Source organism: Chenopodium album, chromosome 5, assembly GCF_948465745.1.
Source record: "Chenopodium album chromosome 5, dcCheAlbu1.1, whole genome shotgun sequence".
Classification (NCBI taxonomy): domain Eukaryota; kingdom Viridiplantae; phylum Streptophyta; class Magnoliopsida; order Caryophyllales; family Amaranthaceae; genus Chenopodium; species Chenopodium album.
In genome coordinates, this window is record NC_137838.1 from 4977656 (window position 1) to 4993893 (window position 16238).

The 16238-nt window shown below is 35.9% G+C and overlaps 1 protein-coding gene across 1 annotated transcript; it reads left to right on the forward strand.

Annotated features, from left to right (window-relative positions):
- The first annotated feature begins 736 nt into the window (after nucleotides 1–736).
- Nucleotides 737–13346, forward strand: LOC145630160 (serine/threonine-protein kinase TIO-like). The gene is made up of 22 exons (XM_081682408.1): nucleotides 737–1017; nucleotides 1114–1188; nucleotides 2316–2408; nucleotides 2643–2717; nucleotides 2882–2974; nucleotides 3421–3484; nucleotides 3753–3837; nucleotides 3988–4060; nucleotides 4152–4220; nucleotides 4318–4398; nucleotides 4482–4587; nucleotides 4695–4805; nucleotides 5371–5509; nucleotides 5952–6120; nucleotides 6702–6800; nucleotides 7966–8493; nucleotides 8586–9734; nucleotides 10290–10523; nucleotides 11384–11527; nucleotides 11743–11823; nucleotides 11957–12145; nucleotides 12783–13346. The coding sequence occupies exons 1-22, from the start codon at nucleotides 928–930 to the stop codon at nucleotides 13026–13028; spliced, it is 3993 nt and encodes a 1330-aa protein (XP_081538534.1). The 5' UTR covers nucleotides 737–927; the 3' UTR covers nucleotides 13029–13346.
- Nucleotides 13347–16238: the final 2892 nt, after the last annotated feature.

Sequence of the window (16238 nt, forward strand, 5' to 3'; positions counted from 1 at the left end):
ACTTAATTTTACCCAATCATTGTTAATCTAACCTGCCATTAACTTGACCTGAAAATAATGATTGTTTATCTAACTATAAATGTTAATCTAACCCACTAGCCCGACCCAATCCGACCCAAAAATAGGGCGGGTTTGGGCAAGCCTAAAAACTAGGGCTGACAATCCTTAACCCGATCGGATAATATGACCTGAACCCGACCTGAATTTACCGAGAGAAACCCGAAGTCGACCCGATTTGACCCAAATTTCATACTAGTAAATCACTATATTGTAATAATATTAAGTCTTACACTACTTTTGATAGTTTCAAGCATAGCCCGAAATCTGATCCGAACCCGACCTGCTGACCCGAATTGCCACTCCTACTTAAAACTCAACTGTTAGCTAAAAACCCAAACTCAGCCCGAAAAGCCCGCTGCTATGATGCGGGTTTGGACACGAGATATGATGTTAAAGCCTGACCCGACCCGATTTTTTGAGCACCTCTTCGGCTTTACACCTTACATATTAAACTCGAACCAAATCCAAACTTATCCAAGACTTTATTGGCCCGACATAATATAATTCAAAACCCGACCCGAACTTGACTTAAATGCTCAAATATCCTACCCGTATTGATTGTTCGGATCAATTTTCTTTGATAACGTCTAGTAACTAAGACAAAAATTCAAACACATAAGGAAGACATTCTGATAGAAGTACTCGACAAAATTGAAAATCAAGAGAGCGGCAAAAATTCAAATACTCCATTATTCTCACTCCTTTACTCCACAGTTAACGGATATCCCTCAATCACCCCCAAAATCGCAGGATTTCGCAAACCCTAACTCAAAATTTCTGCAATTACGATCGCATTACAACTAAATTCCAACATTAAGCTTATTGATTTCAAGCATATTCATCAAATTGCGTCAACAATTGAAAGAAATGGGCGTCGAAAAATATCATGTGATTGAGCTTGTTGGTGAAGGTTCTTTTGGGAAAGTTTACAAGGGAAGAAGAAAATACTCAGGCCAGGTAATTTTTGTTTTTTGGGTGAACTTTAAGTTTGATATTTTGATTTTAGGGTTTCAATTGGCAGATTGATTATTGATTTGGGTTTGAAAATTGCAGACTGTTGCTATGAAATTTATAATGAAACATGGGAAGAGTGATAAAGATCTTCATAATCTTCGGCAGGAAATTGAGGTGATTTATGATTATTTTTTTTAAATAAAATTTGCACTAAAAATGGCAATTTGTTTTTAAATTTATTTTATCATACATTATACATGTATAATTTGGGCTTTGGATCTCGAAGTATAAGTTCAATTACAGTTGAATTTTCTTAATTATAGTATTTTTGAGTCATCATATCATATGTATATGGTTGATCTAAATATGGAAATACGACAGTAAAAGTGCTATGCAGATGATGAAAATACATTACTGTTACTCCGTATAATTCTATGTCTAAGTAATCATTTTATTATTATGCCATGAAATGATTAACTCAGAACAATCCCGAGTTTCGGTCACTGGTTTAGAAATGATCCCAAGTTTTATTACATGTTCATAAAGTCATAAGGTTATATTGTACTTCGTATATTTGTACAATTTTATGTGATCATATGGACATGTATTGTGATCATATGAATGTTTATTATGAAGTAACACCATTCTTAGACTAAGCAAACCATACTAATGATTATTCTGAGTTTATAAACATTTATACTATGTTGGTAATTATTAAATCGCCTAGCTGCAAGTAACGTGTTTGATCATTGTATGTTGTCGTCTCTATGTTTAATATTAGAGGCAGAACCACCCTTTCTTTCCTTATCATAATCTTGTTACATGGTTTCAATGTCGAGAACAATTTTTTTCCCCCCTTGTGTTGCTAAAATTCTTAGCTTTTAACCTGAATTTTGATGAAGGTTCTTGTACTAACCAAGGTTTCGATTGGATAAGTTGCCCTACAATTTCACAGCGCTGCTTTATCAGTTTTGTACCAAAGACTTGAGTTGTACAATTTATAGAACTAGGTATCCTAAGATATTTTAGAGCTGAAATTATGTGACATAATCGTTCATGTGCCATATGACATAACCCTGTTCAGTTCTTGTCCTTGTTGTTCGATTATGTGAAGGTATGCAAATTGCAAGTGTTATTTCTGTTTTATCTTCAGCTACTCTGTGTGCTCTCCAATACCTGTCTCAGTTCCATTCTAGAGAAATTAATAATAATCACCTACAGCTCTATTTATCTCTCTGATATTCACTTCACTTATTGATGTTTATTGTTAGAACTGACTCTTGTTTTCTTGTGAATTCCAGATACTCAGAAAGCTGAAACATGAGAATATTATAGAAATGCTCGACTCCTTCGAGACTGCACAAGAATTCTGTGTAGTCACAGAATTTGCTCAGGTTTTTTTCTCCTCCCTTTTTCATACTTCTGAACGGCAACTTGCAAGTGCATGTCATTGCCATAATATTCTGTAAGAATAGTGCTAGACCTGAATTAATTTGGGGACCTTGATGCATGCAGTGAAGTGATATTAATGGTTCTCTTTCATACTGCACAAGTATGCTAAAGGTCTCTACTACATGTGTTTTATTAGTATATTTTTGTGTGATGGATTTCATTTTTTACTTGTCTAGGGTGAGCTTTTTGAGGTTCTTGAGGATGATAAGTGCCTGCCTGAAGAACAAGTTCAAGCAATTGCAAAGCAGTTGGTATGGTTTCATTATGTAATTTATTCATTATTTTTGTCTTCAAAGTGGCTCTCAGCTTCTATTGTTCCCTAGAGGCTACAACTGAAGAAACAAGTAAGGCTTGATAGATTTCTGCTTGAAGTGAATAGATTGGTTTTTGATTGTTTTGCTGGTCAAATATCCAGGTGAGAGCACTGCATTACTTGCATTCCAACCGAATTATTCACAGGGACATGAAGCCGCAGAATATTCTTATTGGTTCAGGCTCCATTGTAAAGGTTAGGTATTCAGGAGCTATCTTTTTACTTCACTTTTTGTCTAACATATTTACTTTTGGCTCTTTGCCTATCCATTTTTTCCACCCTCATTTTCTTTTAGTAATAGTTATGAATTGTTGAAAAAACATTATTTTTAGAGCTTTTCATAGTTTATATTTACATAGTCTAACGGATATGATTATAATGTACTTGTTTGGAATGTCTCAGTAATTTCTTGTGCCTTTTATTGTCATTGTGTTTCATGTTAAAGGTCAATTGAAAATATTTTATAATTTTATTAGCTGTAAGCACAGATGTAAGGCTTCAGACATCTAGTCCCCTTACCCTGCTGAGGGTGATCGCTTTTGTTTAGGCGATTGGGTAACATTTGATGTTCACTAATAACTGCATTGCCAATTTCCTTTCTGAACTTCGCTTTATCTTATATTTTTTCATCTTTACTTCAGCTTTGTGATTTTGGATTTGCTCGTGCCATGTCAATGAACACTGTTGTACTTCGCTCCATTAAAGGTCAGCTTTGTGATTTGTTTGCTTTGCTAGTAATCTAATTTCCAAGTTCATTATGGTTGATGCAAATACTTTTTTCCTTGTATTTCTGTGGACTTAATTTCTGTTTATGCTCTTCAGATGATTTTCTTTTACATTGTCAAAACCCTTGTTAACTCTCCATCAGGTCCAAAGAAAGCAAAAAGAAAAGGAGTTATAGAAGTTGGTCTTTTATCCACAAATTATTTTACTGTTGATTCTTTTTCTCACCTTATGCATCTGACTGTTTCAGGTACTCCATTGTACATGGCTCCTGAGCTTGTTCGTGAACAGCCATACAATCACACGGCTGACTTGTGGTCTCTTGGAGTGATTTTGTGCGTATTTTGACGTTAATTTGCAGTAATTTTGTGCATATTCAAATCACCTCAACCCCCTGAATGATGTTATTGGCATACAGCCTACCTTAAAATTATGTGTAGGAATTAGTTGATCAAACTTGAGTTGCTAACTTGCCAGTGCACCAGGTATGAACTTTTTGTTGGTCAACCTCCATTTTATACCAACTCAGTTTATGCGCTTATACGGCATATAATCAAGGTACATCTATAAACAGCTGATGCTATCAGAGTATCAGGGATATAAAATTAAAGCCCTGCAGAAAGATGAGTTTATTTCCTTATATTTGCAGGACCCAGTCAAATATCCGGAAAATATGAGTCCAGAATTTAAAAGCTTCTTGAAAGGATTACTTAATAAGGTTATTTACATCCTCAATTTTCTTTTCTTCTTAGTCTTCTGAATAATCAGACTGGAACATATGCTTATTTTTTTCTGTTAAAATTCTTGGGAATCAGGTCCCACAACAAAGGCTCTCCTGGCCTGGCCTTCTTGAGCACCCATTTATTAAAGATTCTTCAGCTGACTTGGAGACTAGGGTACGATAGTCTTATTTTGCTTGTGGAGCATTTTTCAAGTAATTTAGCAAATTAATATAGGTCTTCTTATAATTTTTCTTCAGGAGTTACATTCTTCTACAAAACTGTCAACGGGGTGTGTAGCTTCTCGGAAAGTTGAAGCTCCAAATATTCCTCTTCCAGTACGCTCTAACACGATCACTCCTGAAAGTAAGGCCTTATCATTCATCATGTTCACCAATCTGCTACCATTAGCTTACTGTTAGTCTGTAAGCCAATCCTGGTTTTCTGATTTGCATTAACTGCTACTGCCACAGGTATAAATAATATTCCTTGCACTTCTGATAATGAAAATTCATCAGGCCCTCGTGATGACCAACCAAATGAGTCCGACATGGCTTCGACGGAGCCATCTCTTGAACCTACAGGTTACTATAACCTTATCATACTATGCTAGAGTTCTGTTGTCTATTGACAAAATTGAATCTAAAATCATTTTAAATATTGTTTGGCTGCTGTTGCATATAATGTGAATGGGATCTCTTTGGTCATATGAGCACATTACGTCTGTTTTTTTGAATCTATTACGTGTTGCCTCACAATTCAATTTTGACTGAAAAGATAATATTTAATCAGTCGGTTGAGTTTTTTTGGTGGAAAAACATTGTTCCAGTGTTCATGTGACTTGGATCAATGGTGGGTCACATCTTTATAGATCTTCTAATCTTATGGAAGACAATTTGAAACATTCAAATCTATGTCTTCTTGTAAATATCATTCTTTACCAACTTTATTTAAAGGATTTATGCACTAATAAATCTGTTATGTTTAATACACATACACTGAACATGTATAATGCAAGCATTAACTTGCTGCTACTGTTTGTATCTATTTTGAATAATTTCTGTTTTACAGTAACTGCTATTATCATTACTTGTAGGCTTGTAGCTATCTATTATGTTCACTTATTTAGTATATGAACCTCTTATATAGGCAGTCAAACACTAGATAGACTGGAAAACAATTCTCGCACTGTCAAAGGTGCAAAAGTGATAGGCCAGAAAAAGGAGGCCCTGGCACTCATTCTGGAACCAGTTAAAAGTTTTTCTAAAGGAATGGGGAACTCTATCAGGTAAAGGAATGTTTGACCTCTTTGCTATAGTCATAGCTTCAATTTGATGGTATATGTTTGTTGGACCAAAATTTGGTCGAGTTTATTCTATAATCTTTAAACAAGGTTTATATGAATAGTAGTTATCTGTTTTTTTTTTTTTTCAACATTTTTCATTTTGTTTTATGTTTCACATCTGATTACGTCAATAGCATTAGTTGCAATTATACAAGATTTCTATTAATAGTAATAACAAAAAATTTATTTATTTCTTACTTTTTATCAAACAAAAAGGATTCTTATGAGTAGCTTCAAGCCTTCAACATCTTGAACATTAGAATAACAACATGCCTTAGTGGGAATGCCACTAGAGATAGATGTCTAGATCTGCTAAAAAAATGTTTTTTTGCAGGATATGGCCTTATACTATATAACAATGTATTCTGTTTTCTAACTTTGGCAGGAAGGAAGACATTTTGAATTTGAATCAGTCATTGAGAATACTTTCAAACTTAGTTGCAGCAGATGCTATCACACATACCAGTCGGGATGAAATAATTTTTGAGCTTCTTGGACTGACTTCTGCTTTTCTTAGCCAAAAAAAGATTGATGCTTATGATTTGATTGCTAAGGTATGTGTTTGTTGTTTATTTATTGGAACTAGACACTAACATCAACAAAAAAGTATTAACAGCTCCTTTTCTCAGAAATGAAATGTTCTAGATGTCTTGAAAAGTTTTTTCCATAAAAGTGTTTAACCATTTGCATCTATATGCACCAAATAAATACCAATCCTCAAATATTTTGGGTCTAATTATTGGCTTAGTGTTTTTGTCATATGCATCATTGTAACTGGATATTGTTGGAAATACCAATGAGTATCCTGGAATTTTATGTATTTTTATGTGCTATTGTGCACATATTCAGTTTGATGGCTTGTTTTTTAGGCCCTTTCTCCATAACACTCATGGGAAGAACATAATAATTACAGGCCCAAAAGCACAGACTTAATTGAATAGTGATTTTCTTTTAATTTTGGAAGTCATTTATTTCTGCCATATTTGACATCTAACAAAACCAATAGCTTTGATTTAAAATCTCATTTTTTAAAATTATATGTTTTTGCATCTCATCAGATAACGAGAACTCTCTCTCCCCACTCTATTTTCATGTGCAGAATTCCATAATTGACGAGTGCTTTCTTTCTGTGCAGAGTTTCTTGATTATTAGAAGATTAATTGATGGTGGTGGGGATAGCTTTGGGAGTTCATATTTTACCCAGTGGGTTGCGCTTGTTGAATTGTTTTTACAGGTAGTCTTCTAAATTTCCAGCATGTTTTTACTGTTTTTAGACATCTTATTGACGCAATAACTTGTGTATAATTTACTTATAACAGTTATAAGCATTGCATTTGATACAAATTGTTTTAAAAAATTAATGCATGGGATTATTTGTTCACATTTTGCTTAATGATGGATTAGCTCTATGCTTGTGAGATTATAACATGTATAAAAAAGATGGTTTTCCATTTCAAAGCCACTTGTGTATTTATGTTTTGACTTGTTTTATACCGAAGAAAATAGGCCGACAGGTGTTCTGGTGTTGTGCTTCAGTCATACTACCTCCGTTTTTTTAGTTGACACCTTTCTATTATCTCGCTTGCCAACACACTATTTCAACGATTAATATCTTTAATTATCCATGTTGTAAAATTATAAAAAGTGTATATTTATAAAATATACATTGAGACGATTCAAACAAGATCCCACATAACAAACGATTCAAGCAAAAGTCAAAAAGTGTCCCAAAAAAAAAAAAAAAAAAAAAAAAAAAAAAACGGAGGAAGTAGTAAATTGCATTAGATACTGAAGCATCTACTTATTTGATTTATCCCAAGACCACAATATGGGATACATAATAGTAATAGTGACTTCAATGCCATTAAGGCATTAATACACTATAATTGTGACACTGGAAAATTTTAATTGATTTTTTTTTTTTTTTTTTTTTGGGGGGGGGGGGGGGGGGGGGGGGAGGGGGGGAGTGCTATTCTATGTGTAAAGATTTGTCTTGGCTTCTCTGTAAAGTTAATTACTTAGGTTGGCGGTGCTTAATCGGTATAGTTGTTAGGTCTAGTCTTATATGTTGTTAGATTCTCAATCAACTGCTTATAAATTAGTAAGAAATTTACATATTCTCTTTTTCTTGGTTCTCATTATAACGATTCAACTTGTTTTTCGAGATTTAATTTGAATATTTTCTTGCAACCTAATGAGGTAAGTTTATTGATCAATTATGTTGCCCTTGTTTGTTGGCAAGGTAATAGAATGTGTCTTTATGCTTGATATGTGGTCATTTAAGAAGTGGAATTACTTTAGAATACTGTAGCAAATTGTTTTGTGCTAGTCCATTTCATTCTATGTAAGTACTTCAGCTAACTGAGTGAGTTTTCAAATCTAAAATTTTTTCTTGACAGGTTGTCAGTAGCTTTGAAGATTCAAGTGGCAGAGTTCTGTATGAATCTACCTCCTCTATTGCAGTCATGTTAAATCAAGTTGCTTCGGCTATCAAAACAATCTCTCCTTCTGGACCTTCTAAAGCTATTGATATATTGAAGCAAATTCTTGATCATGCCAAAACAAGTGGTTTGGTTGATCACCTTTGTGTGTGCTTAGCAGCTTCAGGAACAAGTATGATTTCAGGTTCTGCTAATTTGTCACGTGTTGCTGCAGAAGGGTGCAGAGCTCTTTGGTTTTTAATTAATGCATTGGAGAGTTTGTCCCTCAAAGACAAATCCGGGACATTTCCACTCACTTCTTTGCGCAGCCATTCATTAGTCCGACTTGATATCGGAGAGAATGACAGGTCTCCGGATGTTGGAACTGACTGCGAGAAGGTTATTGATGCTATTACGAGAGCATTTCTAGATTCCAAACCAGTTCACTGTGCTATATTATACTGCCTTCGTCAGCGTAATGAAGGCGTGCTCTTTGCTGGTATCCAGGTTTGATCTTAGCCTTTGCCTCATTCTTCTTTCATCCTTTAGGTGAACTGGGAGTTTAGTGCTGATAACAAAGTTTCCTATTTATTTTCCAGCTTCTACTGAGGTGTTCTATGCGCAGTGGATTAATTCCGAGTGTGCTTTGTGGTCTTCCCAGTTCTTTGCCTGGCACAACTGAGGTAAGTGGTGGAGGGGATCACACGCTTGTTTCTGAGATATTCTCCATAATATCTCTTTGTGGATCATCCTTGAACAAAAATTCACAAATTAGTGAAGCTAATGGCTCGAAGTGCAAATTAGCTAATCCTCATGGACTTGCTTTACATTCATGTTTGCTGCTTTCTACGATAGCTCAATCTTTTAAGTCTCATGGGAAAAAACACTCAGCATCTATTCTGACTTCTTCTTCAAAGAAACAGCAGGCAAGGCTTTCATCAATTGCTCAACTTTTTTCTTGTGATGATGGGGTTCCATCTTCGTTTCACCCTCATTGTGCATCAGCCATGCTAGCCTATGCATCTATTTTATCTCTTGGGATTGGAACTTCAACTGACTCTTCATTATTTGATATTGCAATGCCATATATCCCTCGAACTGCTACTCTTTGTGACCTTCTCAAAATGAATTATAGAGTTGAGCATGAGGGCAACTGCAATGCCACATATATGCTTTCTCATTGGCATGGGCTGAGGGATGGATATGTTGGCTTGCTTGATTGTAGATTACAATTGGGAGGACCTTTAGCTGTCCAACAATTTTGTGCTAGTGGACTCCCACAACTTCTTATAGATTTTTTGGGCAACAATCCTGTTGTTGATTCTCATGCAGCAGATTGTGATCGAGTTGGGCTATCTCCTTTTGGAGTTCTGTGGGCTATTTCATGCCTAAGTCATTGCCTTCCAGGTAGCTCTGCAACTTTTCGACAGATATTACTGCAGAATGAAAATGTTGAATGCATTCGTGACTTGGTTTCTGATGCTCATCTGAAGCTCCTTAAAACTTGGGCGGGACCTGGTGGGGGAAAGAGTGGATTGAGGGATATTATTAATGCAGTGATAGATTTATTGGCCTTTCCTTTTGTTGCTGTTCAAAGTGCTACTGGTTTGCCATCCACCACTGCTTCCATGAGCAGTGGGCATCTCCTTAATGTAGGCTCACCTGGTGCAAAAGTATGCAGTAAAGACTCAGAGATTATGAAAGCTATCAAGGAAAACATGGAAAAGTACATAAGGATTCTTTTAGAGGTTAGATAGTCTTTTACCTTTTCTTTTACTTAAATGTGTGGCGGTGTCTTATTTTTTTTATTATTATTTTTCCTGAAAGTTAGTTTGTTAGTTACCTTCTTTGGTGAATTGCCGCAGAAGAAAATATATGGTTCTTTTTTTATAATCTCTATGTGTACGTTCCATTATTCTGCATGGTCTTAACTGAGAATGAAAATGATTGTCTTGTCTTTTTGTAGGAAGAATACTTATCATGCTCACGTACATGAGCAATGAGTTATATGTGGTTTTACTGCTGTTCTCCTTGAACTCATTGTAGTACATGGAGTGCATTAGTAAAAAAAGTATACATGAATGTATCTCTTTGACTCTTTTACTGTTTCATATGCATGGGTGATGAGTTATATGTTGTTTAGCTGCATTCTATGCATCTTTCACAGCATTGCTAGAGATAAGCATAAAGTATAAAGTGTATCATATTAAAGCAACTCCTTGAAAGCTTTGCCAACTTTCCTTATTTGGCTTTTATGCTTTCCCTTAGCTTTTTCATATTTTTTTCTCTCTTCCTGGTTGCAGACAGGGATACCTATCATAATTTTGCGATGTGCTGATGGTTTGGAGTTGAAAGACATGCAAAGAGCAGTGGCATTTCTTGCAAAAATGACCAGCCATAAACCATTGGCAATTCATCTTGTGGGGAAGGGGATGCTAGAAGCTTCCAGAATAAGAAGATTGTTTGATGGTTCATGTCCTAAAGGGGTCATCCTGGATGTCCTCATGATAGTTTCTGAACTAGCACGCATGGACAAGGTTAGCTCTTTTACAAAACCAGATTCTTGTACTTTTTTGTGGTTTATTTGAACAAAATTTCTGGTGTTGGGTTTCACCTCTACAGCTTCTACTCATAAATATCAAATTCTTGCCTGTTGATTGTTGTATAAGTGTAGAATTAGTAATTTAGAAAGTGCAAATGTTCACCTGAGAAACTAGGCTCTGTCAACTTGACATGCTAGAGGATTAACAACTTAATGGCTCTAGAGCCTAGATGAAGTGATTCTACTAAATTGCATTCCATGTATCAAAAGGTTCTTGAGGCGCTTTTCTGAGACCTAGTCATGTACTTTTTCTTTTTAGTGTTTATTACCTGAAAGAGTTCATGGATTCTGTTGCTGTCATATGATTTTTTATTTTTATTTTTTTTAAATGAAACTTCTGTCTTACCATCTCCACAACCTGTTGGATAGTGTCATAAGATTCATACCTATTTTATTTGTGTCTTTTGAATGTGGAATATGTGCCTGGCAGCCTTGCTTTGCCTTGTGCTCAGGCTCCCTAACATTATTTCCTGAGTAAATAATGTCTTCTAGAACACACTTGACTGCCTTATACATAAGTGACATAATGCCTTCAATCAAAGCACAACTATTGCTCTTCGGGGCCTTTTGGGCTATAGAATACAAATCTGAACATTAAACTAAAAGATGAGAAATTTCTTTTCCTAACTTAAAAAACTAGGTAGTTGTTTTGTTAAAAAATGATTGTTTGAAGCTCTCACCGTCCCTCTTAAGTCTTAAATGCATGTATAGATGACAGCTTAAGACTGTCCTTATCTGTTGAAAAAAGAAATAACATAGTTTGGATTCAAATATTGTATTGTGTATGCTTTGCAGGGTTTCTATGAATACATCGACAAGGCAAACATTTTGACACGCTTAAAGGAGTTCCTCACTTCTAAAGATTTTGATTTACGTGCAAAGGCTTGCAGTGCTTTAGGAAATATGTGTCGACATAGCTCTTACTTTTATGATTCACTGGTAGGTTAGACTGGAACTCCCCCCCCCCCCCCCCCCCCCCCCCCCTTTTTTTTTTTTTTTTTCCTTTTTTCCATCTTTGTCAATCAATCCTTATGCTAATAGGGTTTTCCTTCCTAGCTAAATGATTTGTGATGGCATGATTTTCTTCCTGGCATTCTTTAATTTATAGTTTATTCCATGTGTTATTGTGTGTTTCCTGATTGTTTGATGTTTAGGCAAGGCATGGTATCATCAGTTTACTCATCGATCGATGTGCTGACCCAGACAAGCGTACCAGGAAATTTGCCTGTTTTGCTGTAAGTTTTTGTCCATTTCAACAACTATTATCGTGCTTTACATAGCTGCTGCCACTAGTGTACATTTACTTTTTGACTACCATCTTTGTATTGTAAGAATCCTGTGATATGAATGTTACTTTTTTTGTTTCAGATTGGAAATGCAGCTTACCATAATAATTTGTTGTACGAAGAACTTAGAAGTTCCATACCTCAACTAACGAATCTGCTGCTTTCTCCTGAGGAGGATAAGACAAAAGCTAATGCTGCTGGTGCTCTAAGCAATCTTATTCGCAATTCCAATGAACTCTGCGAAGATATTGTGTCTAATGGTGCTATACAGGTTTGGTTCATTACATTTTAATAATAACATTCTTGCTTAAGGTTGTTCTTGGTTATTTTATCTGCAAATGTTGGTCTGGGTCTGGTTGGGGAGTGGGCATTAACAATTGTCTTTATATAAATCTGGCAGGTTCTATTGTTGTGGTATTTCATAGGGATGAATAATATGAAATTTAAAAAGTTGATTGAGAGGATATAATGAAAGAGTCAAGGAAGTAAAGTTTGGACTTTTTTCACTGTTTAGTGTCTCAGACTCGACTGTTTCTCAATTGAATAAGTTTGGAGAGAAAATTACAGGTTTAGTTGTGTTTAAAAAGTTTCCTGTACTAATTAGCCATAAAAATAGTCTCAAATTAAAAATCCATTATTATCAATATGAAACATATATAGATTTTATCAAATTGCATATGTTTCTTTATAGACCAATATAGAGGGCAGAATAATCATGTTAGTTTATGATTTTGAAATGTCAATGAAAAGCTACTCTGAGATCTTCTCATTCAAGTTTGTTTTATTTTGCAAGTATATCTGTTTAATACAGATTGGTTTCTCAAGTAACATATGCTTTGACTAATTGCATTTCTGTTTTAAATACGGAGTAATAGTTTTCACTTCCATATCTGCTTACAATTCTGCAGGCTTTACTTAAGGTGGTTTCAGAGTGCTCTACGGTAGCCCTGAATCCTCCTAGAAAGGATGCTGTGAATGAGTCTCCTCTAAAAATCGTTCTCTTTGCTCTGGCGAAAATGTGTGCACACTCACCTTGCAGACAGTGCATTCGTTCTTCAGAGCTGTTTCCTGTGGTAGCACAACTTCGTCAATCACCTGAGGATTCTATAGCCAAGTATGCATCCTTGATTTATGATAAAGCCAATGGAGTTTGAACCCTGACTTACAAATAGGACATACGTGCCTATAAAGTAGCATATCAATCAACAGCAATTGCCAATCGGAGATTCATCCTGATGAATTGATGCTGGCAACAAGATGCGGTGTAGCTTTGGACAGAATTATGAGATGTAAAGGACTCTGGATGATGTTTCCTTGTATCAGAGTGGAATGCCACTCTTATCATTGTACATATGCTTTTTGGTATTATATATGATCACCATAATTTAATTATCAGCATCATTAATTTATAGTACATTCAAAAACTGACTCATATATTGAAATACGTGGCCTAGATTGTAATTTTCTGTATAAAAATAGTTACTACTTCATATATCAATTATAAAACCAGCTGCTTTCACTCGCGGAGATTAAGATTAAAGCAAACGCTGCGTATGCTCTATGCATAATTGCGCAAGTTGAGGGCTTGTTATTCATTCTGCTGGTTGAGGGCTTGTTATTCATTATGCTGGTTTACGAAACTGTATTACTTTTACAGGGCTTTGGTTTTCTAGTGTAGAGCTGTCAATTCGGGTAAACGGGTCGGGTTCGGATCGGGTAAGAGTGGGTCGGGTCAACTCAGGTCGGGTTGGGTCAATTCGGATTAATTTAATAACCTATGCGGATGGGATTTAGGTTGGGTCATGCTTGAGTCGGGTCACGTCGGGTCATACTTCTTATCGGGTTTGGGTCGGGTTACATTCGAGTCGGGTGAAACAATAGGTCGGGTTTAATTCGAGTTTTCACGGGTTAAAACGGGGTAGGCCGGTAGGGTAATTCTCGGGTTCGAGTCGGGTTTGGTTCAAGTCAATAATTTGCAGGTTAGAATCAGGTCGGGTCATTCTCGGGTTTGAGTCAGGTTCGGTTCAAGTCAATAATTTGCGGGTTATAATAAGGCCGAGTCATTTTCAAGTCGGGTCATTCTCGGGTTCATGTCAGCTTTGGTTCAAGTCAATAATTTGCGGGTTATAATCAAGTTGGGTCATTTCGAAGTCGGGTCATTCTCAGATCTAAGTCGGGTTATGTTCAAGTCAATAATTTGCAGGTTACAATCAGGTCGGGTCATTTCCAAGTCAGGTCATATTCGGGTTCAACTAACTATAAATAGATAATATCATTTTTATCAAGCTAATTATTTCCTTTGACTAGAATATATATGGCAATATACTAGATTACTAGGGAACTATAGTCTATAATTTAGAGAGATAATTATCTCCTTTGACCATACAACAAATATATACTATATTTAACTCTTAAATTTGAAAATGACGCTCCTTTCTATTGCTGCCCTGGACCGACTTGGTCTCCCTAGACAAATTGCTTTGATCAACAATAATAAGGTGGTCTAAATTGCATTTAAGGTGATTTGAAATCGGGTCAGGAACAATTTGGCTTGAATTTAGGCCGGGTCAATAACAAGTCATGTTAATTTCGAGTCGGGTTAGTAACAGATCGGGTTGAATTTTTTGGGTTGGGTAAGTATTAGGTATGGTAAAATTCGGGTAGGGTCAGTAACAAGTATTAGAGTTGAATTTGGGTCAGGTCAATAACAAGTCGGGTTGATTTCGGGTCGGGTTTGTAACATGTTAGTTTAAATTTGGATCGGGTTAGGAACGGGTCGGGTTGAATTCAGGTCAGGCTAGTAACAAGTCGGATTAAATTCAGGTTTAACGGGTTAAAAGTGGTTTGGGTTAATTTCAGTTTAAATCGGGTTCGGTGCAAGTTAATTAAATTGGCCGTTGTAAACGGTAAATCAGTCCAAGTTGTAAACCGGTAAATTGGCTGTTTAAAAGCAAAATGAATGGTTCCACACACCCAATTGGACTACTAGAGGGTATTAGGGACCATGGTAAACATTTCGGCAAATTTTATTTTCGGGCGAAAAAAGTCAAAAAATTCCAAAATTGAACGCTAATATCCACGCTTTTTGAGAAATTTTGGAGATTTCAGGGCCCGGTGTCGAAAAGTCTTGAAATTCTATGGGATACATATCGAGGTCATATAAAGTCGTCTGGACCATATATGATCATTATTTGTTGTCATAAATGTTCGTGATAGGCTTGAATTAATAAAATCGGTGTAAGCTGTAAACCGGTAAATTGGTCGTTTAAAGACAATTGGATGGTTCCACCCATTCAATTGGACTCCCGGAGGGTATAAGGGACCATGGTAAACATTTCGGCAAATTTTATTTCCGGGCGAAAAAAAATCAAAAATTTTTAAAATTGAAGGCTAATATATTCACGCTTTTTGAGAAATTTGGGATGTTTCGAGACCTGGTGTCGAAATTTTTTGAGACTTAAGGGGATATTTCTCGGGGTCATATAATGTCGTTTGGAGCCATATATGATCATTATATGTTGTCATAAATAGTCGTAGTAGGCTTGAGTTAATTAAATTGGTGCAAGTTGTAAATCAATAAATTGACCGTTTAAAAGCAAATAGGATGGTTCCACCCACCCAATTGGTGTCCCAGAGGGTATTAGGGACCATGGTAAGCTTTTCGGCAATTTTTATTTCTAGGCGACAAAAAGTAACAAAATTCCAAAATTGAAGGATAATATCCATGCATTTTGAGAAATCCCGATCAGGGTTTCGGGGCTGGTGTCGAAAAGAAATGAGATTTTAGGGGATACATCTCGGGGTCATATAATGTCGTTTGGAACCATGAATGATCATTCTATGTTATCATAAATGTTCGTGGTAGGCTTAAGTTAATGAAATCGGTGCAAGTTGTAAATCGGTAAATTGGTCGTTTAAAGGCAAATTGGTTGGTGCCACCCACGCAATTTGAATATCGGAGGGTATTAGGGATCATTGTAAACATTTTGGCAATTTTTATTTCTGGGCGAAAAAAGTTCCAAAATTGAAATCCACGCTTTTTGAGAAATTTGGAATGTTTTGAGACCTGATGTCAAAAAGTTTTGAGATTTAAGGGCATACATCTTGGGGTCATATAATGTCGTTTGGAACCATATATGATCGTTATATGTTGTCATAAATGTTCGTAGTAGGCTTGAGGTAATTTAATCGGTGCAAGTTGTAAACCGGTAAAATGGTCGTTGAAAGGCAAATAGAATGGTTCCACCTACCCAATTGGACTCCCGGAGGATATTAGGGGGCATGGTAAACATTTCGGCAATTTTTATTTCCGGGCGAAAAAAAAAGTAAAAAAATTCCAAAATTGAAGGCTAATATCAACGCTT

Bases quoted from the DNA above. Each gene is read 5' to 3' on its own strand.
- LOC145630160 (XM_081682408.1), top strand. From the start codon at position 928: ATGGGCGTCGAAAAATATCATGTGATTGAGCTTGTTGGTGAAGGTTCT. The intron at 2,409-2,642 runs GTTTTTTTCTCC...TTACTTGTCTAG, and splicing joins TAGTCACAGAATTTGCTCAG to GGTGAGCTTTTTGAGGTTCT. The intron at 4,588-4,694 runs GTAAGGCCTTAT...CTACTGCCACAG, and splicing joins TAACACGATCACTCCTGAAA to GTATAAATAATATTCCTTGC.